The following is a 23,383-nucleotide window of genomic DNA, read 5'->3' as shown; positions in this document are numbered from 1 at the left end:
GAGCTCTTCTTCCCAGCCAACTAAAAGGAAGTATGGCAGGTGAGGTGGGCAATCTCCTGCCCCCAAGGAGGGCTCCCTCTCCAGACCCAGGATTGGTGAACTCTGTTGCTGCTTTTGCAGCAACAGCCTCAAAGGACAAAGTTCTTCAGCAATGTTTACATACCTTAGGTGTCTTTGTACCTCCATAAGCATATATATTCCTCTACGTCATTGCTGGATTCCTTTCTGCCATTGAGAGCCACTTTTCTGCCATTCCTTAAGACAGCTCAAACCTCTTAATTTTTAGATTCTACCAAACCCACTTTTGTTGGCGTACAGTTCTCTTCTCTGGGTTCTTTTCTTTTTCTTGCCTCAGAGGTACCTTGTGCGCTTGAGGCAGTCTTTCTCTGTTTACACAAACCTACCCACACTGTGGACTGTCTTCTCCTGTCATTCTGTCTGACTCTTGGGTTTACCAGACCGAGAGAACAGTTAACATGGCTCTCCAGGAGGATCTAGATGTTGGAAGTGCTTGCCTTGCAGAGGAGAGAAATAACAATCACAGCTTGCTGTGCAATTTCTGAATCTGCAGAGATTTGGTTATATTAATCCCTACATTTTTGGTTGCTATCACCAGATCCTCCACTTTTTACTAGAGGACTCTGGAGATTCAAGTCTCTTACAATGTTTTTTACTTCCTATAATTTCTGAGTTGTGATATAGGGATTCTCCCTACCATGCAAGATAGATGGTCTTCTACAGTGGAGTGAATTACAGCAGGAGCCGCATGCACGCGTGCTTCAGCAGCAATCAGGTAGTATTTTTCTAAATGGGCAACTGGCTTGGTGGTGTGGGACACAGGTTCCCAACAAGCACCACAACCAGTGCCTTAGCTGGGAGGGGGGCAGAGAGCACAGGCTGAGCCAGTGATTGTATCTGTGCATCTACAGAGAAAACCAATTATAGAGGATATGTCCCTGCTCTTACCTGAAACATCAGGTTCATCTATGGTTTGGGGATTAGGACTTGATTTGAGGCGGAGAGACCACTGGAGTGGGTGGGAGGCTAGCTGTTACATGGGGGCTGCTGCCTGTACAGAGAAGTAATCCCTTATTAATAGATGGACAAGCTACGTGCTCGCAAAGTATAGGGGTCTTGGGGCTTTGTCCAGAGTAGTACCTTTAGTCATTGCAGGTGTCTAGAAAGACATAAGCACCTCTTTGAGAGTTAGAGGGAAAGCAGCTGTGTTTCCCAGAGTTAAAACCCTGCTAGGGCATTTGCTGTATTTAAAATTCTGTTTCTATCCTTTGCAGACATGCTAAAAGTCAGCTGTGCCATTAATACTGTTTTGCAATGAATTTTATGTGTTTTGGGAATTGTTTGTGACTTGAATATGGCTCTTGTGCAATGTTACTCAATTATCACTTACATTGCTGCAGTATTTTGAGTGTTGTGTGTGCATCTTTTATGTGGATTGGAAAAACTTACTGATAATGCTTTTACAGTTGAAATGTTTTAAATTTAAGTTGATTTTTAAAACAAAACTGTTAATATTGGATTGGAGAGAAAAGAAATAAAATTATGAGGTTGTAACAAAGTACAAGTAACAAACTTGTATTGTGGGGGGTTTTTTAATTAATTCACTGCCTGATGAGAATATAGCATATTCTTTGCTGTATAACTGTAAAGTTCTCAGCTTTCAGTTAAAAACGTACAGCATTGTATGGTGTCTTTCAGTGTGGTGCAGTGGTGGTGCAGGCAGCTGTGGAGATTGAGGCAGGGAGCTAGTTAAGCTGGCAGTGGTGGGATTGAAGTATTGCATACACTGTGATCAGTGGTAGGCAGGACTTAATTGTAGCTAGTCATTACAAAGAATTGCCTTTTTAATGATCATGGCTAACACCCTGTAACAAGGGCTCTTTAATAATGTCATTCATATGCTGGTTCTGTGATTACCCCACATCCTTTTCTACCACTGAGGCCTGTGCCTGAGGAGATAGATAACTTATTAATAGATAAAGAATACCACTCGCTTGTACTTAGGATTGTCCTCTTATCTGAGTCGTAGAGAGTCTGAATAAGATTATTTCACCTTTTCTCACCTTCCCACCATTTTTATCTTCAATAAGTAGCCTGTGGATGGTGATGCACAAGAGAAGTCACTTATCAGAGGCCAGGCAGCCTCCTTATTTTAGCAAAGCAGCCAGACAAGAAGGAAATCTGCCCAGACGCAGGGGCTGAGAGATTATTGTGCAACCAAAGACTGACTGCTTCACAGAACCATGCACTTGAAGGCAGCTGATTTCATCTGTCATTAGTGAAGTTTTAAATGGACTGTTTTTTTAATCTTCTTTTTCTGGTAGGGGTTTGGCTGTTACACCTCACATTTCCAACACTGCCCTGGAAGAAGGAAATCTCAATTACAGCAGCAGTCAACGTTGTTGCTTAAATTAACTGAACCAGTATGGCATGAACTACAATTGTAACCCTGGCCTGCGTTTCGCTCATCTTTCTGTTTTGGGAAGCTGTTCAAAAAAATTGTTTTATTCTGTCCAGAAATATGTAGTTAATAACATATGGGTGTTGCTTCACTGTGTTGAGGTGTAACATTCGGAAATGTACAGCTGCAGTCAGTGACATTTCTCCAGGGCATGGTTATCCTGATTGGCTCGCTTAGGGATGGAAAATTCCACTTACTATCTTGGCTGGTGTCACAAGCTGGAAACTTTGACTTTTTTTCGTTCAAATACAAAAAGCATTTCACTTTTATTATCTTTTTTTTTAAAAAAGGCTGTGATAAAACGATATGAGTCAGTGCTGTCCCTTGCTCCAAATATGTAGACAGACAGTTTCTGTACTATTGCTTGCACAAGAACTTGGGTAAGTTTTAAGAGAGTGGAAATCAACCAGTTTTTATCAATTTCATGGATACTTCTCAGGGTCCTCCTCTTTTCAGATTCAGGAGGAGGGACATTAAAGCAGTGCTAAGGTTCATCAGTGCTCCAGCAAGTGCAATGGAGAAGCTCTCCTCTCAATGCTGTTTTACAGCATCCAGGAGGAAAAAAAAAAAGCTGTTTCTGTCTTCTAGAGGGTTAAATTGTCAGAGAAGGATGGAAAGGAAAAGCACTTTCAAGTATTGCCAACTAGCAACTGGAGACTGGTAAACTAGAGCTGCTGCCTACAGTCTTTGTACAGGTGTAGTACTATGCTGAATCCTGTCCCCTGGCCTTTTTCCCCCGAATAGTGCTAATTTTTAGTTAGCTAATTGCAACGCATGTCCTGATGCAAGGGACTGGGGAAGATAGCTAGGAAACATTAAAAGAGGGAATTATGGTGCGTTTGCATGTATAAAGGGAAATTTGGATGGGAGAGAATGAGAGATATAAAGGAGAAGAAATATGGAGTGTAATGTAGGGAAAGAAGAGGAAAGGGGAATAAAGAGCAGGAAAAAAGGAAAGGAAAGGAAAGAAAACACTGGAGACAAAAAGTCATAGTACAACTTCTTACGAGAGAGTGTAGCAGAGGGGAGTACAGTCAAGAAAAAAAGAAAATATTCTGAAAAAAGCAAGAATGTGGTTATACATTGCATGGCAAAATAATTCAATGAAAAGATAATGCTGCTGGGTGGATTATACATGACAATGTGTGTGTCACAGTATTATGGTAAATCTTTGAGATAAGAGTTATAGTATTTCTCTAGAACTGGGCATCTTGAGGCAATTTTGCTTCTTACCGACATTATCTTTCCTCCCTGCAGTTTAGCTGGCATTTCACATCTTATTTCTATATAGAAAAAGAAAATTATTATCCATAGTTAAAAGTTACACAGTAAGACAGCAGTTTCAGCCTGTCAGTTCAGTATATGATCTTGGGATTTGCAAAAACCACGTTCAGTTCCTTTCTGCAATGAAAATGTTTAATATCGTTCTTTGTACTACTGCAGCAGCTAGAAGTCCCAGGCAAGGAGCAGGCCACCTGCCGTGGGTTAACCTCAGTCAGCAGCCAAACACCGGCCCAGCCTGTCACTCACTCCCCTCTCCTGCAGAATGGGGAGAAAATAGAAGGAAGGGGAAAAGACCCATGGATCGAGATAATGACAGTTTTATAAGGAAAGCAAAAGCTGCACAAGCAAGCAAAGCAAAAAGAGGAATTCATTCACTACTCCCCATCAGCAGGCAGGTGTTTAGCCACTTCCTGGAAAGCAGGACCTCAGCATGTGTAATGGTTGCTTGGGAAGACAAACGCCATAGCCTCAAACATTTCCCCTTATACCTCCTTTTCTTGAGCTTTTATCGCTGAACACGACATCATGTGGTCTGGAATATCCCTTTGGTCAGTTGGAGCCAGCTGTCCTGGCTGTGTCCCTTCCCAGCGTCTTGCCTACTTGCAAGCCTGCTTGCTTTGGGGTGAGGGGAGGGAGAAGAGAGAAAGAAAGCCTTGCTGCTGTGCAAGCACTGTTCAGCAGCAGCCAAAAGATTGATGTTATCAACACTGTTTTAACCACAAATGCAAAGCACAGCGCCATGCGAGTTGTTAAGGCAGTTAGTCTATCCCACCCCCACCCAGTACATCACCACTGTATGGGGTGTTGTGCAGGCACAGTGGGAAAGGGTAAGCCTTACTTCACAGTCATAATAGAATTCTGAAAGAACAGCTGGATATGGGTGGGTGATAATGTGCGGCACAAAACAGTCAGAAATGGTCAAGAGGTTGAATAGTAAAGTAGCCTTAGCATTAAAGATTACGCTTCCAGTTAGAAAACAGTTTATTTGCAATGTCTTGTGTGTGGTAGTTTTTTTGCAACACATGTTGTTAGTAAATAAGTGACAGTCAGGAAATAAATACCAATTCTCATTTTACAGTGAGCTAGGACTCTCATTTTTGTTTATCTTGTGTGGTGTAATGGCAACAAATCAACCAAAAAGCAACCCCCAAAAGACCAACCTTTTCCTACTGTTTTACCTGTTCTGTGACTTCCTCCTTGGATGTTTTAGAGTCATTCCCACACATATTTTCACCCATGCTTGTCTGTTACATCTGTGATCTATTGTTTGTTGATTTGGGCTTTTGCGGGGGGGGGGGGGGGGGGGGGGGGGGGGGGGGGGGGGGGGGGGGGGGGGGGGGGGATGTTGTGGGTTTGCGGTTTTTTTTAGTGAGCATCTATTCTCATTCACACTATAAAGGAAAACAGTCATCTTGACCTGGAGGTTTATTAGTGGTCCTCAACATTTTTGCCTTATTTTGCATGTCTAAAGTGCTTTGAAGGTGAAAAACTCTAGCACAATGCATGTGAAGTCTTTGTTAGTCCTCATTTGGCGAATGGGGGAGCTGAAGCAGTGAAATATATGATTTACTGAAGTTCAGACAGTAAGATGGTTACAAAACTGAGGTCAAAATTCAAGAGTCAGTGACATTCAGTTCCTCCCTTGTTGTGTCAGTGTTTGTCTGTGGAAATGTGTCTCTCATGCTCAGAACATTAGGCTTTCCTTTAGAGTAGGTTCTTGTCAATATTGGAGATCATGTTGGATTTATGTTTGTGCAGGTAGCTGTGTCTGAGGAAAATTTAGTTCTCTCCAAATGTTACAAAAGAATTAAGTATTGGTAATAAAGCCAGAGCTTTATTTATTACATCCATTAAAGCAGGACAGTAGAAAAAGATCATACAAAGCACTTGCACAGATTGATTCCTGGGTTATAAAATTGTTCTGTGGTCAGATAAACTACAGTCTTCTACCACATGATCAGAAAATGCTTAGTGGTACCAGCTGGCCTGTGGGTACGTGGAGAGCAAAAGAAGTCCTTTCTTACATTATGGTTCCTTCATTACCCTCAGGGCACTAGTGAGGAAAATTGTATCTGTAATCTCTTGACTGGTGGGCATGTACTTCTGCCTGCCCCTTCCTTGGAGCAGGTTATTCTCTATTAAGCTGCTTTGAACTTGCTGGCTTGGTCCAGGTTCTTCCATCTTTGCTGGTACACTCCAGCACGATTGTGTTAGTGAAGGGGAGTCCAGCCTATTAATACTGAGATGCATGCAGCTCTTAGGCAGTTTCACGGTGGCCCATGTGACTGACCACAGGACTGGAAACCGCAGGGGGATCTAGCCACCAGAGAGGCTGAGAATTGTGTTGCTGGCTTGCTCTTGGTCCCAGCATCATGCCCAGTCCACTCCTGTGAAGCTAGGATGTTTGGAGCCGAGCTTTCTCTGCAGCCTCATTGCATCTGCAGGACTACAGCCAGCCGAGAGTAAGTGCAGGGAGTTAGGTGGAATTCAAACCATCTGAAATCAGGAGTACAACGGCATCTGGGCCTAATGCCATGGGCCTTTTCTCCAGTGTGCATTTGCCTTACCAGTAATTGGAAGTTGGATCTTCCTCCTGTATATAATCTCTTCATAATACAAAGGCATGATTCCTCTCCTTTCCTTAAGAAGGTGTTGAATTTTCCTGCGGTGGAAGATTGACTTCCTTGAAGTCTTGATACACATTTTCCTTGTTTTTTACTGGGTGTAATCAACGGCCAATGGACTTCAGATGCTCATTCTTTGACAGGGATAAGAAGAAACAGGGAGGAAAACAGCTGATTTTTTAAAAGGAACAGCATTTCCAGGGAACACTTCAAGTAGCATTTTATAGCACAGGGAAAGAGAATTTATCACTCTTGTCCAGTCCTTTCCTATCCTCTCTAGCCTGAGAGGTACAGAAGGAAAGTGTGCCATTCTGAACAGATTGATGTCATGTCTACGGGCAGGAAGGAAGATCCAGGGAACTAGAAGTTGGTCAGCCTCACCTCAGTCCCTTGGAAGGTGATGAAGAAAATCCTCCTGGAAAGCATTTCCAAACACATGAAGGACAAGAAGGTGATCAGGAATAGTCAGCATGGATTTACAAAGGGGAAATCATGCTTGACCAGCCTTACGGCCTTCTGTAATGAGGTGACTAGCTTGGTGGACAAGGGGAGAGTGGTGGATGTTGTTTACCTCGATCTTAGTAAGATTATGGTCTCCCATAACATTCTCATAGAGAAGCTGACAGGGCATGGATTAGGTAAGGGGGCCGTGAGGTGGGTTAAAAACTGTTTGAATGGCCAGGCCCAGAGGGTTGTGGTACAAGGTCCTTGGAGGCCAGTCACTAGTGGTATACCCCAGGGGTCAATACTGGGGCCAGTACTGTTCAACATCTTCATTAATAACCTGGACGATGGGGCAGAGTGCACCCTCGGCAAGTTTGTAGATGATAAAAAAACTGGGAGGAGTGGCTGATGAGCCAGAGGGTTGTGCTGCCATGGAGAGGGACCTTGACAGGCTGGACAGAGAGGAATCCCAACAAGTTCAACACAGGGAAATGCCAAGTCCTGCATCCGGGGATATCTGAGGGTAAGCCCCTGCACCAGTGCAGGCTGGGGGCTGACTGGCTGGAAAGCAGTTCTGTAGAGAAGACCTTGGGATCTTGGTGGACAACAAGCTGACCACGAGCCAGCAATGCACTCTTGTGGCAAAGGTGGCCAACAGCATCCTGGGCTGCTTTAGCAAGAGTGTTGCCAGTGGGTCGAGATCCTTCCCCTCTGCTCGGCACAGGTGAGGCCACATCTGCGGTGCTGTGTGCAGTTCTGGGCTCCCCAGTACAAGAGAGACGTGGACTTACTGGAGTGAGTCCAGCACAGGTCCACAAAGATGATGAAGGTTCTGGAGCATCCTCCACAGGAGGAGAGGCTGGGAGAGCTGGGACTGTTCAGCCTGGAGGAGAGAAGGTTCAGGGGAGCCCACCAACATGTATAAATACCTGATGGAAGGGAGTGAAGAACAGGGAGCTGGAGTCTTCTCAATAGTGCCCAGTGACAGGACAAGAGGCAGTGGGCACATGAAAGTCAGTCTGAACATCAGAAAACACTTTTTTCACCGTGAGGATGGTCAAACACTGGCACAGGTTGCCTGGAGAGGTTGTGGAGTCTCTATCCTTGGAGATATTCAAAACGTAGCTGGACGCAGTCCTGGGCAACTGGCTCTAGGTGTTCCTGCTTGAGTAGGGGGGTTGGGCAAGATGACCTCCAGAGGCCCCTTCCAACCTCAACCATTTTGTGATTCGGTGATCCTTGCTGTGAGCACGAGACATATAACTGGATCACACCTTACATTTCCCATATGGCTGGGACACAAATTGCGCTGCTGCAGCCCCTCTCTCACCTCCCAGCCCTGGGTGTGACTGGTTGGCCTGTCCCATGCCTGGCACATTGAGTGAGTGGTGTCATAGCACAGGGGAAAAAGGGTCTTGAGCCTTGCCCTCATCACTTAAAGGCAGCAGCAGCATAACACCTGGCCCTTCTTTGTTGTGAAGATCAGATCTCCCAGCCCATGTCCCATCTCCCATTAACATCCTTGAAAGATCTGTGCTTGTTCACCCTTTTTTAGGGGCCATAGGTTGGCTTTTGAAGGAGGAGCATATCAGGAAAGAGCAAATTATGTTTCATTTTTGGTAGAGCTGTGCTCACTTCAGATCAGAATGGAGTTTAGGCTTGGGAGCTTATGTCAGTGCTATTCAAGAGCCAACGTTTTCCACAGGCACATTGCAGAGGATGTGGTTGCCTCGTCTCTAGCTCAAAATAGAGAAGAGAATGCAGACTCTTACCATCTTTCTTTTATGATGTTTGTTCTGTCTGGTAAGGTGTTGAGTGCCTCCTGGCAATTGCTGACTGCCTTCAGCTGACACTGGCTTCACTGCGAGATAGTTCCTGATATATACCAGTGTTCCTAAACACGCTTAATGACTCACTTCAAATAATCTGGAGCAATGGAAAGTCAAGAAGTGGATTAGTTGAAGCCGATCAACTTCTGTGAAACAGAATAAATACGGAACTTTAATTAAATCCAAAAATCCTTCCTTGGACTTGATTGATGCATATGTTCTTTCTTCTGCTTTTCAGAAACCAGAAAGCACTTAAATAGTAGTGTCCTGCAATGTGTCCCTCGCCCCTTTCGTAATGCAGGTTTGAAGCCTGGATATATTTTGTGGAGCACATCATTGAAATCTTCTAATGAGGCTGACCATCATTTGACCTGTACTTCGGGTCTGACTGGCTTGCTGGGTATGGGTTACATGTCTGCTGCTCTCTCACAGTCTGTGAAATACTATATTGAAATGGAAATGGCAGTGCCCCGATTTTTTTGTGCCTCTAGTTTTTATTTTCAAGATGTATTAACCTGCTTCCCTGAGCACAGATGCATAAAGAACACTCATAACATTTGATCATTTTAGTGCTTTGCTGTTCATTTCTCTCTCTCTCTCCCCGTGGCACAAACTGACTTCTAAGATATATGTTGAACTGTATCCGGGACATATTAATCATTTTATCGCTCAGTTTCAAGTTCTCTGGAAACAGGAATTCCAGGGGGAAAAAAAATACAGTCATCACCCAGTATATCATGATAAACCAATATCTGGTGATGGAACTTTGGTATTTGTCACTTTTAAAGGACAAATAATATTATGTGGCTCTATTTCCTACATTTGTTAGCATTCTTTTTCAACAGGTGAGTTTTAAACGCTGACTGTATCTGCTAGCCATGCAGGCAATATAGTGTGGCAAACATGGTATAGCTTTATATAAAGCTGTTGATATGGTCCCCTTTCCACCTGTCCTGTGAAATAGCATTATGTGCCTCTATGATCAGAGAACACTCTTTAGAAATTGCATGTAAATCTCATGTTGTGAAATTTATGCTAAGAAAGGAAATCTTTGAAAGAAATACCTCTTGCCACGCAGTGATTTCTTCCTACCTGTGTGCTGGGGCACATCTAAAATCAAAGAAGGGAGAATCTTTACTAATTGGTTTTGGAATTGTTTTAATTGTGAAGTACACTTGAAATGGAAAGCATGTTTGTTCAAATCCACATTTCTACCCTGTTCTTAGGAGCTGAGCAGATTCTTCACTGGCTGGTTGGTACCTTGTATCTTCTTATTTCTGAGGAATATAACACCTCAGATGAATTTTCTGACTTTTTCCTTGGATGGCTCACATTCTTCTTTATGCTGCTTCTCTTTTTTTTATACCTTTTAACTGAAAAAAAAAACTTTTATGCTTCCATTAAGTTGAAAGAACTGGGTCTAGTTTAAACTAAGGGTTTTTTACCAGTGCTGCTTATTCTTTGGATGGTGGTTGTACTTCAAGGATCCAGTCCTTCTTATCCTTTGTACACAGTAAAAAAGTTGCTAAAGTTAATGGTTCAAGCATGAAATGAGCCAATAGACAGATTTAATACTTCTGTGAATTAGCGCTTCCTTCTTGATTTGTACAGTGTAGTTGAAACTGAGAACTGATTATTGTGAGACACCTGAATAAGGGAGAGCCCTTTCAGCCTTTGGTGGTTAGCGAAGTGTTGTCCTCATCCCACCTTTATCCAAGAACAAGATTCAACGCTTGCTGTGACTTCTTGTTGAGTCTTCCTATAGAATGAAATGTCATTAAATTCAGTTTTCATTTCCTCATGAAAATAATAGCTGTGTCTTGCATCACTTCAAGTGTTCTCCTAGATTATAGGGTAAACGACCTGCTGATCTCCTTCTGATTGTTCAAGTTATTCAACAGCTAAGTAAGTCAGACAACTCTTTGCTTAACTGACGTTAAGATTCAAGGAACCGAGATGGACGGTCTGCAGCAGCCTGAGCCGGCGTGGTTACTGGCTGCTGCCATCCTGCCTGCTCGGTCCTTCCTATCCTTTCCATTGGAGTCCTAGATTCCCCCTCACACTCCCCTGCTCACCTGACCCTGCCTTGTGTGATGGCAGAGTCAGAGTAAAGCTATTTGGTTTTTTTAGTAGTTCACTTTTCTGCTGGCTTAGTACACTGAGGTGGCTCAGCACAGATGAGTGGAGGAGCCAGTACATGACAGGGAGTGAAATCAGGGTGGGAAGGAGAAGATGACAAAGGCCATGGCCCCTCATGGAACCACAGCTTAATGTAGACCTGGTGTATGTAGACATAGATTGGACAAAACTTCATTAAAATTATCTCAGAATTGAAGAACTGGGCCAGAAGTCTTTAAATGCTGAATTGCAGAGAGCATTGCTTTGTTGTCTTCTAAGAAATGTAGCATCTCAGAAAGCTCTGCCACGCACAAGATGCAAGACTCAGTGCATTTAGGATTCCCCAGTGGCTAGGCTGTGAGACCCAGAGAACAGGCATGGTACAGACAGAAGCACTAAACAGGCAGGATGCTGCTATGATGTTACACGCCCAAACCAGAGGGCAGGAACATGTTTGGGGAGACAGGGACTGAGCAATATCATGCATTTTCAAAGGCACATGTAACCTCCATTCTTGAGAAGCATTAAGCATGATCTAGCCCTGCACCTCGAAGTCCTGTCTTCCCTACCCTGTATCTATTTCAAAGGTGGAAGGAGATGTAGGCTTACTCTAGTGCAGAAGCCTGTCACTGGCTTGAACTGAGCATCACTTAAAGTGCTAATATCAACTGCTTGACTACCATAGTAAAAATAATGGAGCTGGACCAGATCTAACAATAGCTTAGCTACTTGTGTGGGAAAGGATCCCGGAGCATTGGCTTTTCTCTTTGGAGCCACCTTTTTGAGGTGGTTCACTGTCGCAACATTGATGTGGCTGTTTTGATGGAGTTTGGCCAAGGTGACAAGTTCTTGTGAACTTCTTGTGAAGTTCTTATGTGTGTATAGAGCTTTTGGTTGCCCTTAAGGATGCATATGTTTAGCCTGTCTGCTTAGAACCGAGCAGGTGAAACTCAGTTAAAATTACAGCAGGGAGAATCTAAGCTATGTTGTTTGGAGAATGTAAGCTATGGTGTTGGGGTTTTTTTTCCCTTTTAATCTTAAGGAAAATATTCTGATAATGGATGCAGTTGGTTACGAGTTTGGAAGATGAGTGTGCAGGAAAGGATGGTGCAGTCCTGAAGTGCTGGCTTCCTCAGTGTTTTGATGTCTTGGAGAAACTCTTAAAATGTGAGTCATTACTCCTCCTGGCAGACTTCGGATGAACTGAAAATTACAGTGGCTGAAAGCATGCATTGACAAAGTCTGTAATAAGGAAATATTTTGGTATATCCTTGGTAGATTTATTTTTATCACCCAGGCTAGCCAGGCTGTTAGAAGCAGCAAGACTAGTAAAATAAACAAGTAACTTTAGATTAAAAAAATAAAATAGCTTTTGTCCTTTGCAAGCCTACAACTGAAAGAAGTTGTACAATAATGCTTTATAGTTTTATGTGACAATGTTAACATATTAAAGCTTTATAACTGTTGTATTGGGGGTGGGGTGAATTAATCAGTTCCTCCAAATGTTTATATTATTTGCTATGATACTACCTTATAGTCTGCTAATACTCCTCCTCTGTAGGTGGTAGAAAAGGAAGGGTAAAACTGTTAGCTCAGTTGCAGCCAGGTCCTCTGATTTTGCATGTGAGAAATCTCACTGAATGGAAGTAAAGGTACATGTGTTCATGGGCACCTTCATTTTTATAGCTTTCAGTGATTTCCTTCTGAAAGTCTGAGGGGTTTAGATGCTTCAGTCACTAGTGCAACTCCAGGCATTCAATGCCTCTTCTCTATTTGAGACCTCTTGTATTGTACATAGAGACTTCTTCAGGCTGGATTCTTAAGGCTGAAACTGCTGCTTTCCTTCTAGCAGTTGGCTCTTTCCCAACTCTTAATGGTTGTTTTAGCTCATTTAACAGCAAATTTTAAAACATATTACCATGCTTGTTACTTTGTCCTCCATTTTGTTGCCACCATTCAATTTACATTAGATATTTGTCTTCTGTTTCTAAGTGGCATTTTGTTGTGTTTAAAATCATCTCCACAGCCCTCTGAGCACCATTGTAAAAGATCTTTAATGTGCCTTTTGTCTTTCAGATCTCACTGCTGGTTGGATTCATCAGTGTAAATAATTCTCCGTGGACAGATTACAGTGCATATAGCTACTTTCAGATTGTCACCATGTGCGACTTGGTTATGATTTTGTTCTTCTACATTATCCACATTTTCAGAATCTACAGGAAGCTCACTTGCGTTAGCTGGCCACTTGCGGTAAGCCTGTTAGATGGTCTGGGTTCCTTGCCTCTCTTGTGGGTCGATGTCTCAATTACTTAGTCCATTTTCTTGTGCTATCACACAATGATAGGCTGTCTTTCAGGTAATTCTTTTTTGCCTTGTATACAAATCCTTTTGTTGCTTTTGTTATTAGTATTCAGTTCAGCAGAAGCTGTAATTGTTAGGTTTTTAGCTGATTTGGATCTGATCCTGCCCTCCTTTACACAGATATAAATCCAGATTTACTCGAGGGAAGGCAATAGTGTTATTCTGAGATAACTGAAAAGAAGCTACTGATTAGCAAGCCTTCAGCAGATGGGTCCTAGCTCAGGTCATTTATAGCAGCTAAGGGATTGCTAAGAGTACCAAATCATGCCATTAGAATTCATGTACTACATCCTGTCCCAAAATAAAGTCTACAAGTGCTATTTAAGTCAAACGTGTCTCTTTTTGGTGTGGTTTTAGGTAACTTAAACAATAGCAAGAAATAGGAGCCTCAGCCTGATTGCCATAGTCTGGCCATTCCTGGGATATCCTGCAGGATGTTCCTGCCTCATTCCTGCATTTCCCCTGCACATCCATATCTCATATCCTAGCAGAGAACTAACAAGCAGCACAGAAAATGCGAGACCTTAACTTCTTCAGTAGCTTTGGGTCAGGTCAGCTAACAGAAGAGTCCTGCATCCTAGTGTGGGATGACGGATTTTAATAACCTCTTAGAACACGTCTCCCTTACGCATAGTGGCATGTTAGTTCCACAGAGGAAGGACCAAATGGATGGGGAAAGCCAACTGGAGAGATATAGAGGGATTTTGAAATCCAAGAAGTGGTTGGATGGTGTTTAATGGAAGCTATGTAAGCAGTTTACAGATCTAAGATAACAGTTTGTCCCCTCCATCCACTTCTAACCAGAGAGAAAAACTTTTCTTTTTTTCTTTTTAGCTGAAGAATATGGTTAGACTTGCACCCCTTTTTATTTTTTCAAATGTGTACCACCACTATGTGTCTCTAGAAAGTACTTCTTTATCTAGAGATAATATAGATGCAGGGATTGAAATAAGGGATTGGAATAAGCTAATAAATGACAGTTTTGCAAAGTGGCATTGAATGTGTGCATTGCTGTAACAGGACTATGCCATTTTGACCTCTGCATAGGCTGCTTTTGTTTTTTGTGGTGTTTAATCATTCCTAAATGTTCCAGAGTCACTAGTGAGTTTAAGGCACTGCAGTTTGTGGCTGCTCAGCTTCAGATAGTTTTATGGGATGTGGTGCTTGAACATTGCTGCTCTTTTACAACCAACCTCCTTTTCAGTCACGTATTTAAGTATCTTTAGAACAGAATAGGAAGACCTGTAAGAAACTTTGGGAAACTACAGCTAGTGTTTGGCTGAGTTTCCTGGCAGCATCTCTACATTGCAATCGGGGTGTGATTTGCAGTCAGTAAAGTTGCAGTGGTTCAAGAGGTTGTTCAGCACTGACGCCTTTTAAAGCTGGGAAGTATTTCTCCAGAGGGGCACTCTCTCATCCCTGCCAGGGGTTGGTTCTCCACCTAATTTAGCCTTTGATGATCCTTTTGCACCTTTGCCCATCCCTCGGATTCCTCTAAAGTAGTGGCCTGTGTACGCTGCTTTATTTGGTGTCTCTAAGGAGGCAATGGCATGCCTAATTTGCCTGCTGAATCATGGAGTAGCCAGAGAAGCCTCTTAGGGAAATAATTTATTCTAGCAAAGGCAAGGGTTGAGATCTTGATTACCTGAAACAAGGTTACAAATGAGGAAAGTAAGTTGCAGTCTCAGAGCCTACTTTATGGCAAAGGTCCTCGTCAGCTGTTTACAAACACCTGAGCAGAGGGAAACTGTGGTTTGGTATGATAGACTATTTCTCTTCTGGGATTTCCTTGAACAATTTCCTTTTGGGATTATATTCTCTCTCCTTTGGCTTGAGACGGAATCTCTCCTCTCCCTTATACTCCCTCTCCCAAATCCCTATATGGCATTTGCTTGGCTCATGCTGGTAGTGCAATGCAGATAAAGTAAGCAGATACCTTCCTGCCCTCCCCACCATGCAAAAGAAACAACCCATGTTCAGTTTGCAAACACCCATAGGTTGCCATAAGCTTTGTGAGGATTCAAAATCTAAATCCACAGATAGTCCCTGCTTATAACAAGGTAAAACTGACTCCTGGACTGATACTCGTCACACTAGAGAAGAGCTTAAATGTGGTGCCTGAGTGCACTCTCAGAAAAACCCATGGCATCATGTTTTACTGCAGGACAGCTGGAGCCACCCTTACAGACTTAGGAGCCTGGGTGTTGGTTGTAAGTGTCTGCGTAGTTGTGCTTTTTGTGGCTTCCCTCCTGTTTCCAGTCTTGGTTGATGTAAGTTGTTACTAAATCCAGCAGTAGATCCACTGCTTACTTTCTAAGATTATCAGAAGTAGGAGCATTTGGTTTTCCACTTACGCCATTTGCTGCCATTTATTGCCATTTCATATAGGCTAGAGAAATATGCCCTTCTTCCTTCCTCCAGAACTGTCTCTTTAAGTAAGGTGCATACTTGATGCAATGAAGATACGTGTTTCTCCCTCAGTAACGTACCATGTTGAATTGAAAGGATTGCATCCATACCCAGTAAGTAGATCTTATTCCAGTGACAGTAGTAGACCTGAAGATTGGCCCTCTCTCCTTTTTTGCACAGAAAGTCAGGTATGGTACAAAATCCACTCACAAGGTGTTTTTTTATCTCCCCCCCCCCGCTTTTTTTTTTTTCTTTTGACTGGTGTTTTGTCCTCAGGGTTTGAGTAACCTCTGCCAACTTGTTTTCATTCTGAGGCATATCGAAATGCTTTCCTGATAAGTTTCCCTTCTGATGCAGGCTGTGCTTGTCTTTACAGGAGTTTCTTCATTATTTAATCGGTACAATTCTGCTTCTCATCGCATCGATTGTAGCAGCATCCAAGAGTTACAATCTGACTGGACTCGTGGCTGGAGCGGTAAGACTGTGATTATTAGTCTTGACACTTTTTTAATTGCAATATACATTAATTAGGGCATTGGAAATCTATTACTTGTAATTTTATTTTCTTACAGACTTGCCTTGCTTGTGTCTTGGTTGGGTGAACTACCTTCTAGCTCATTTCAGTCAATGTTCTGTAACACAACGCCAACAAAAATATTTTGTTGTGAGACTCCAGTCTCACCACTAAAGTGGATATTTGTCCTGTCAGAGAGTTGAAACCAAAGGCTCCTGCTTTAACTCATAGGAAATGATGTGTTTAAGGGAAGAATTAAGACAATTCAGTTTTGACAAATGGCTGTTGTAGCAGCTAGAAGTTACCTAAAGGATTTCACCCCAGTCTTCAGCTTTTGATGCCTCCTGCTCCTGAACAGGGCGCTGTTCAAGATAATTTCTACTGAGCTAAAACCCACTGGGGTCCTGGGCTGACTTACTGGAAGATACTCTCTGTCTCTGTTGGCTGGAGGGCTTTATAGAGAGTGGCGTGACTTCTGAGTGTGGGCAACAGTATTTTCACAGCAGCAGGACCTGAAATACAACTCCTCCAGAATAAAGAATTACTTTCAGAAACTTAGTCCTGATGATGCAAACGGACTAGACGACTTACCTGACTTGTTTATTTGGCAGATGGCAGGGAAAGACTTGTTGAATGGGGCAGTAAAAGAGCAGTAATCAGAGGTGTTAGAAAAAGTCTTCTCTTCGTTGCAGAATCCTAGTAAGAAGTCTAGAAGATAAGACTCTATGCTGCTGTCCATTTTTTCTCCCCCCTTGTATATGACTCTCAGTCTATCTTTCAGTCATTGTTTTGACAAGACATAAGCTGCTATTATACTACAGAAACTTTTAATTTTTTAGTATATTGGCAGAGTGCAGTAAAAAATCACTTTTTTGGGTCTGTTAACATCATAAAATACGTAGCTGGATATACAAGAGTGTCCATGCATTCACAGAATATGTGTCATCTAATGTTCTGTAAGTATTTGTGGTTTGTTTGTTTTCTCATCCAGACTTTCGGGTTCCTGGCTACAATCCTTTGTGTTCTAAGCATATGGTCATCCTACAAGGTTTCATGCATCACGCAGTCAACAAGTAAGTATCATGTTTAGTAACTGCCAGAATGCTTCCCAAAATGAATTATTATATTTTCTGCCACAGGGCTGTGTCTGCCTGGAAGGATTTATTAACGTCCTGTTCCTTGTTACTCAAAATTACTCACAAAGCAATAATTCCGTATTTTCTGTCAACACAGATGTTATCACAACTACTAACAGCTGTTAACAACTAACTACAAGAGCAAAATAACTTGCTTCTAGCAAGTAGGGAATGTATCAGTGCTTTCTCTTCTCCCTCCCCCACCCCCTACCAAAAGAAGGTTTCCTCTGTGTTCCTTAATCAAGTAGGTTAATTTGTTTGTGGCAATGCAAGTGACACTGTCTTCCTTTTCAAAGATGCATCTGTATGATTCCTTCATCTCTGCAAGACCTCTGCCTTACAAAATAGGATACCAAAGAGGAGCGTCCACTACTGAGGAGAGAGCATGGGTATTTTGTTACTAGCCTGGACAGCCGGCAGCTTTTGAAGATCTACTTGAATGCCTATGCAAAACAATGTTGTGAACCAAAGGTTTTTTGCTCCCCCCACTTCCCCCCCTTCAAAGAAGTTTATAATGGAGATCCTGCTTTTTATGAGCTTTACAGAGAAAGACAACTTCTGTCTCACAAGCTGGGCTGTGGTCATTTCCAGCTATTTGCAATAAGTGCATGTAAAACTCATTTGGAGAGTCATTTGGTTCTCCTTTCAGAGGGATGGAAAAATTGCTTCTGATTTCCTTCATCTGTTTACAGAAGGGAAATCCTGCAAATTCCTACCTGATTCTTAACTTCCAAGGATGATTTGTTTAACAAAGGAACTGTTACAAACTGATTTGTGCCTGGATAAGCTGACCCAGGTCTTTGTTACCTCTTTCTATCAGAACTGTGGACTTTTTCTAACGTCAGCTCAGCCAGCATCAAAAATTATGAACTGCAACTTGAATACGTCACTGCAAACACTCCCTCCTAGCCCCAACAGTACATGATGAAATCAGGTTTTTTCTCCATGAATTTTTACAGGTTATTAACAATCAAAGATTGCTCTTAAAAACTTCCCTCTGCCCAATACAGGAAAATACGTACCCAAGAATATGTGTTTAATGTTTTGTCAGATCTTTTTTTTTCCTTTTCACAAATATTAATTTCTAAAATGGGTATTTGTAAGGCCTGTTCTGTAGAAAATTTCTGTGCATTTCCTATAAATTATTCTCTTGGGAGTCTAACAGTGTTTATGGAAAGCCCATTGTGAATGGAGCAATGGGCTTCTTTCTCTCTTACATGTGGTTTGTCCCTTCCTCTGCCTCTGCTGGGATCCATGCTTTTGGAGACTCTGCCCGGAGCCTGGACAGGCAGAACAGTTCAGTTTTGTCCAACCTGGTATTGTCATGAAATTCTATGTAACTTCGAGGCTGAGACAATGCCTTCTTTTCTTTCTCTCCTTTTGCAGTCTGTCTCTGGTGAGCTGGAAATTCTTTCCCAGAAAAAGGGAAGTGCAGGCCCCTCCTCCTTGGTGCTTCCCTTTTCATGTCTAGCTGTGAAGTAGAACTTGTACTTATAAGCTGGTATCTTCTGTCAGGACAATGCATGATGGTGCAGCAGGTTTCTGTGAAAAGTAGGACTCATACAGTTTACCAGGTCCAATCCGGAGGAAAAAAGCATTTTCTGGCCTGTTATGCATTTTCCTATTTGACTGAAATTCTGCGTCAATACTGCTAAGTAATTTAATGGTCCTCTCAGAAAATTCTTTTTGTGCCTCATAGCAGGTCATCATACATTGCCATTTGTTGCCACCTTAATTTTTTCTCTCATCCTAATATACGTATCTTTACTTTGATTTTTTTTTTTTACTCTTTGACAAGAGAAATTGGCCAACTGCTAAAGTGTCAAAAACTTTGAGTGAATAAGTAAGTAAATGAAAATAACTGAGCAGATGATAACCTGGAAAGGTAGAAATCCCCCTCCTCATGGTGCACAGTTTCTGTGATTCTTCTTGCTGTTCCTTTTCATAAGTGCCCTATTTACAGCAACATAGAGCAGGAAACAATTTGAAAGCGCAAAAGTCTGCTGTTTGTGGATGAAGATACATATACTCGCTCCAAGATGAACTGCTTTAACATGAATATAGAGGATTATTCAAATAAAACTATATAACAGGCAGTTATAATGTTACTAATTTCACATTGACTATTTTTTATTTCTTTACAATGTCCAACTTCGGCGTGCTTTTCTGCCCCATACCTTCAGATGACATATTTTGTCTTGGAAATGGGTCACTTTTTTCTTTTTAACGACCTGAATTGAGCATGCCTCAAAGGCTCTCTGGCTTAAGAGAACAGACATCCTTCTCAGCTAGAAATCCACTGTCAGCAGAGTCAGTGATGGTTCCTTGCCCAGCCCATACAGGACTGGTCCAAAGGACATACATGACAAGGGACTTCATTCTGGGCACTTTGAGTGAAAATACCTGCAGAAGAAGGTACACATACACACACACACGTATTTTTTTGCAACGGGGTGCTTGATCACCAGTTCTCCTGCCAAGACTGACTTAACTACAGTTTTTGGAAACCAGCACTCTGACTTAAATTTGGACTGACATGGTAGATATTTAAGGATACAACCTCTTCTGTTCCCCCAGAGGAAAGAGAAGTGCGCTATTTCTCCTTCACCTCCTGAGACAGATGTCACCTCAGATAGATAGTAGGCAGCTTCCTACAAGCGTTAACCTCTCTTGGCAATCTGTGGGAAACCAATGTTCTGCTGCACACAGCGTGAATGCAGCTGAGACCTCAGCACTGTGGTGGCAGTGGGGAGAAGCACCTGCTAAGATACGGGGCTGGAGCCTGAGCTTGCTCTGAAGAAAAGGCTGTTTCCACTCTGCTGGAATCGTGCCCCCTCTCCTGGCACTACACTAGCATCATTTTTTCAGGCTCCCACATCACTCTGTCACTTGTCACCATGTGGGGAAAAAAAAAATTAAGGGGAATTTCATGCAGTCTGATAACCAAAGAATTTCTGAACTATGCTCTGTGATCATCCAAAGAATATGTTTTGCTGCAAGTGCACTTGTTTATAGTGGATCAAGAGAAGTAAATTACAAGGTCCCTTTTGGTGTGCCTATCGACAGGTCTAAGGTATACCTGCAGCTTTTGCTGTTAATGACAGTGCTGGGTCCATAGACCCACCATATGCTCTTAATGCAGGATGCTTTCAGGCTGGAAAACTGACTTTGCTGCCAAAGCTTCCTCGCTTTCCCCCAATCCTCCTTGTGAAACATGTCTACCAAAAAAAAGCACAGGTTTTGCTGGTATCACCAGCTCTACCAGCGGTCTTTGAATGACAGCTTTGTCTGGCAGGGACTTTGGCACCTCACTACTGTAATTCTGCCAGCAAAAGTGTTTTAAGTTTCCTTCAGTGTCAACCTCGTTCTGAAAGCTCCATCTGTCTGCAACTTTGTCAAATATGGGATTCCAGCTGTTTTAGGAATAAACTATGTTCGCTATTTGGATGATGTAACGGCTTTGAGAATCTGATTGTTATCTTGCTCATTTTTTTTCCTTCCTCTACTAGAACAGTGACTTTCTCTCTGGGGAGTGTCAGAATACATCCTATAACTGGAGGACAAGAGGTAGGAGCCACAGAAAAAACTGTTCCCCTGCCATTGTGTTAGGATGTGCTGGTCTCTGACTATCCCACCCAAAAGTTGTTTATCCTCTTCAGCTCCAAAATGAGTGTAGTATATCTGTTGAGCCAACACAGGTAGAGTTTGGGGTTCAGTTTTACTGAAAATTAAAGTGTAAATGTTAGGAGAAGAAAATAGGTAGTACAAACTGTTTCATACTGAAAAAAAAAACCAAACCACCTGATATTTGAGCTCTGGGGGCTTGAGATGATAAGTTAGAGAGTGAATAGTGCTTTTGTTGGGTAGAAACTGGGAAGATGATAAGGGGAAACGAAACTTTTAAAAAAAGAGGAAGAGTGGCTTTGAAAAGCTTGACGGCCACAGTGGTGGATGAAGAGACTGCAGCTTATATGACAGCTTGCACACTTTTTCTGTTGCTCTGAAATGGTTGTGTTTTGCATTATGTGAACTATGAAGGAATGGGTTCTTTGCTCCTAAAAGGCTTTGGAAATAAATCACTATGTGGGGTATAGAGGGGAGAGCAGGACACTAGGATAATGATAACTTTTAATGAAGTGGGGGTGGGGGGCAGGGGTGTTGAGTGATGCCCCAGGGAAGAGGACTAGGAGCTTATTAGGACAAAAAGGAGCAGGAGACAAGGAAAAGCAGGTGCAAATGTTAGTAGAAAGCTTATGAGAGGAGGAACTAATGTGAGCACATTATGGACTAATAGAAATGCTGGTAGATCTCAACAGTTTCTGGCTGTGTCAGTACTTAAAGGGCAGACCTGCCTGGAGTGATAGAAAAGTCTCTTTTCTGCTTGCCTGCTATGTACACTTCATACCCTGTGTCTGGGATTTTCATGTTCTGCTAAAGCTGCAGGAGGATGCACTAAACCTGACCCAGAGGCTGCGGAACATGGCATCAAGTTGCCCCATGTTCTGCCCTGTTTAACTTAAAATCGCTCAGGGCTCCACTGTTCTTAGAGACAGCATGGAGCAAAATGCTGCTGCTGAGCGTGAGAGGCTGTGTGCTGGCCAGTGGCCTCGGCCATCCCTCCGGCTAGGGGCAAAAGTACAGACCTGCTTTTAGACTCAGTGTCACCTGAAAGCCAAGGAAAGCTGGAGTTACGTATCGCTGGGCCTTACTGATGAGCTTGACACTGGGCTGGCATCCAGGAGGTGCTGCTGGTTGCGTGAGATGGGGAGGAGTGGGTACCAGAGAAAGGGTCGGTGGGAGGCCCACATCCTGTTCTTTCTGCCTGCAGAGATTTACACCCAGGTGGCAGGAGAGAGCCCTCACCGCAAAGCTCTAGGGTATTCTTAAGCAGCCCTCCTGTTCAGGCCATTTCAGTCTTCAGACTGGAGCGCAGGTGCCGGCGCCATGCCCTTGGCTTACTTTTCGCTCCTCTGCAGATGCACAGGGCTGCACACTTGCGAGGCCATCCCATTGGCAGCAGGCACCTCTTGGTTTCGGTCCCTGGTCCCAGGGCTTGTTTAACCCCACTACGTGGAAGCAGGTTCGAAAGGCGCACTGGTGCTTGTCATCTTCCTCTCCTGGAGAAGGATGATTACTTTTTTCCAGCACAACAGCAGCTGGAAAACAGGAAAAGCACTAAGTGCTGTTGGCTGCTCCTTCCTATGCCTGTCCCTTCTAGAGGTCACTCATTCCCCACAGCTGGCTGCTCCAGAGTTTGTTTCTATTCTGCCTGTCCCTGAGCCCAGCGGCCATCAGCCTCGGCTGGTCCCCTGGGTCAGCATTCCGGTTTCTCATGGCTGGTATGGTAACTATGCGCTGTTGTTTATTCCTAGGGCCTGACCAGTATACAGTGGGTTCCCACCATCCAGGAGCTTGCATTGGAAAAAAAAAAAAAAGCCCATATTTATAAACAACTGATGAAGTAGCTTTATTCTCTTACTATCTCATACCTGCACTGGTTTACTGGGTTAATGACTTGCCAATTTATTAAGTGTCAAACAAGCTCTCATCACCTGCCTGAACCAGCCCCTCTGCCTTGGGGCAGTTGGCAAAAAAATGTCTGCTTTTTGCCCTCTGCCAAAGTTCTGTCTGAGCTGCTCTGACAGTGAAATTGAAGCTGTCTGGCCACGCACAGAAGCAGCACTTCACGCAGGTAGGAAGTTTGAAAGTTAGGGAAAAAAAAAAAGGAAGTAAAAAGAAAGAAAAAAAGAGTTGCAGCACCACAGGAGTTTCCTGCCTCAAAGGCGAGGTGGCTGCCAAGACAGGATTTCAGTTTTACATGGAGGCAGAATTTAGATAGCAAAATCTCTGGCATTGTTCTAGCTTAGTGCTGTGAAAGCTTGGCTTTAAGAAGCCAGTGTTTAGTAGCCAAAGGCATGATATTGTGGCTGCTTGTTATGTGCTGGGGAGGACAGTAGTATGATAGGGATGGCTCATAACAAGGAAGCTGAGAGGGACCTTGCCTTTTGGGGTGGTGGTGGTGGAGAATGAGGAGGGCAGAGCTAGAAAAGAAAGTGCAGATGAAGAAGCTAAAATCAAGGGGCCACTGCAGAGGAGCAGGGCTGAAGTAACACAAGAAGGCACAGGTGTGCCAGTACCAACACTCCGTGCTACAAAGCCCCCAGTTTACTCTGACTGGCCCCAAA

General features: G+C 43.1%; 1 protein-coding gene across 1 annotated transcript in view; it reads left to right on the top strand.

Moving 5' to 3' along the window:
- CMTM7 (CKLF like MARVEL transmembrane domain containing 7) overlaps positions 1-20,647 on the top strand; it is a 29,993-nt gene extending 9,346 nt beyond the window's left edge. Inside the window, 4 exon segments of the mRNA XM_050892648.1 lie at positions 12,855-13,028; positions 15,925-16,023; positions 17,054-17,135; positions 17,495-20,647. Coding sequence (XP_050748605.1) covers positions 12,855-13,028; positions 15,925-16,023; positions 17,054-17,135; positions 17,495-17,508 — 369 coding nt within the window. The 3' untranslated portion in view covers positions 17,509-20,647.
- The last annotated feature ends 2,736 nt before the right edge of the window (positions 20,648-23,383 follow it).

Source organism: Gymnogyps californianus, chromosome 2, assembly GCF_018139145.2.
Source record: "Gymnogyps californianus isolate 813 chromosome 2, ASM1813914v2, whole genome shotgun sequence".
Taxonomy (NCBI): domain Eukaryota; kingdom Metazoa; phylum Chordata; class Aves; order Accipitriformes; family Cathartidae; genus Gymnogyps; species Gymnogyps californianus.
The sequence above is the reverse complement of the archived record's forward strand: the minus strand, read 5'-3'. Positions and strand labels throughout refer to the sequence as shown.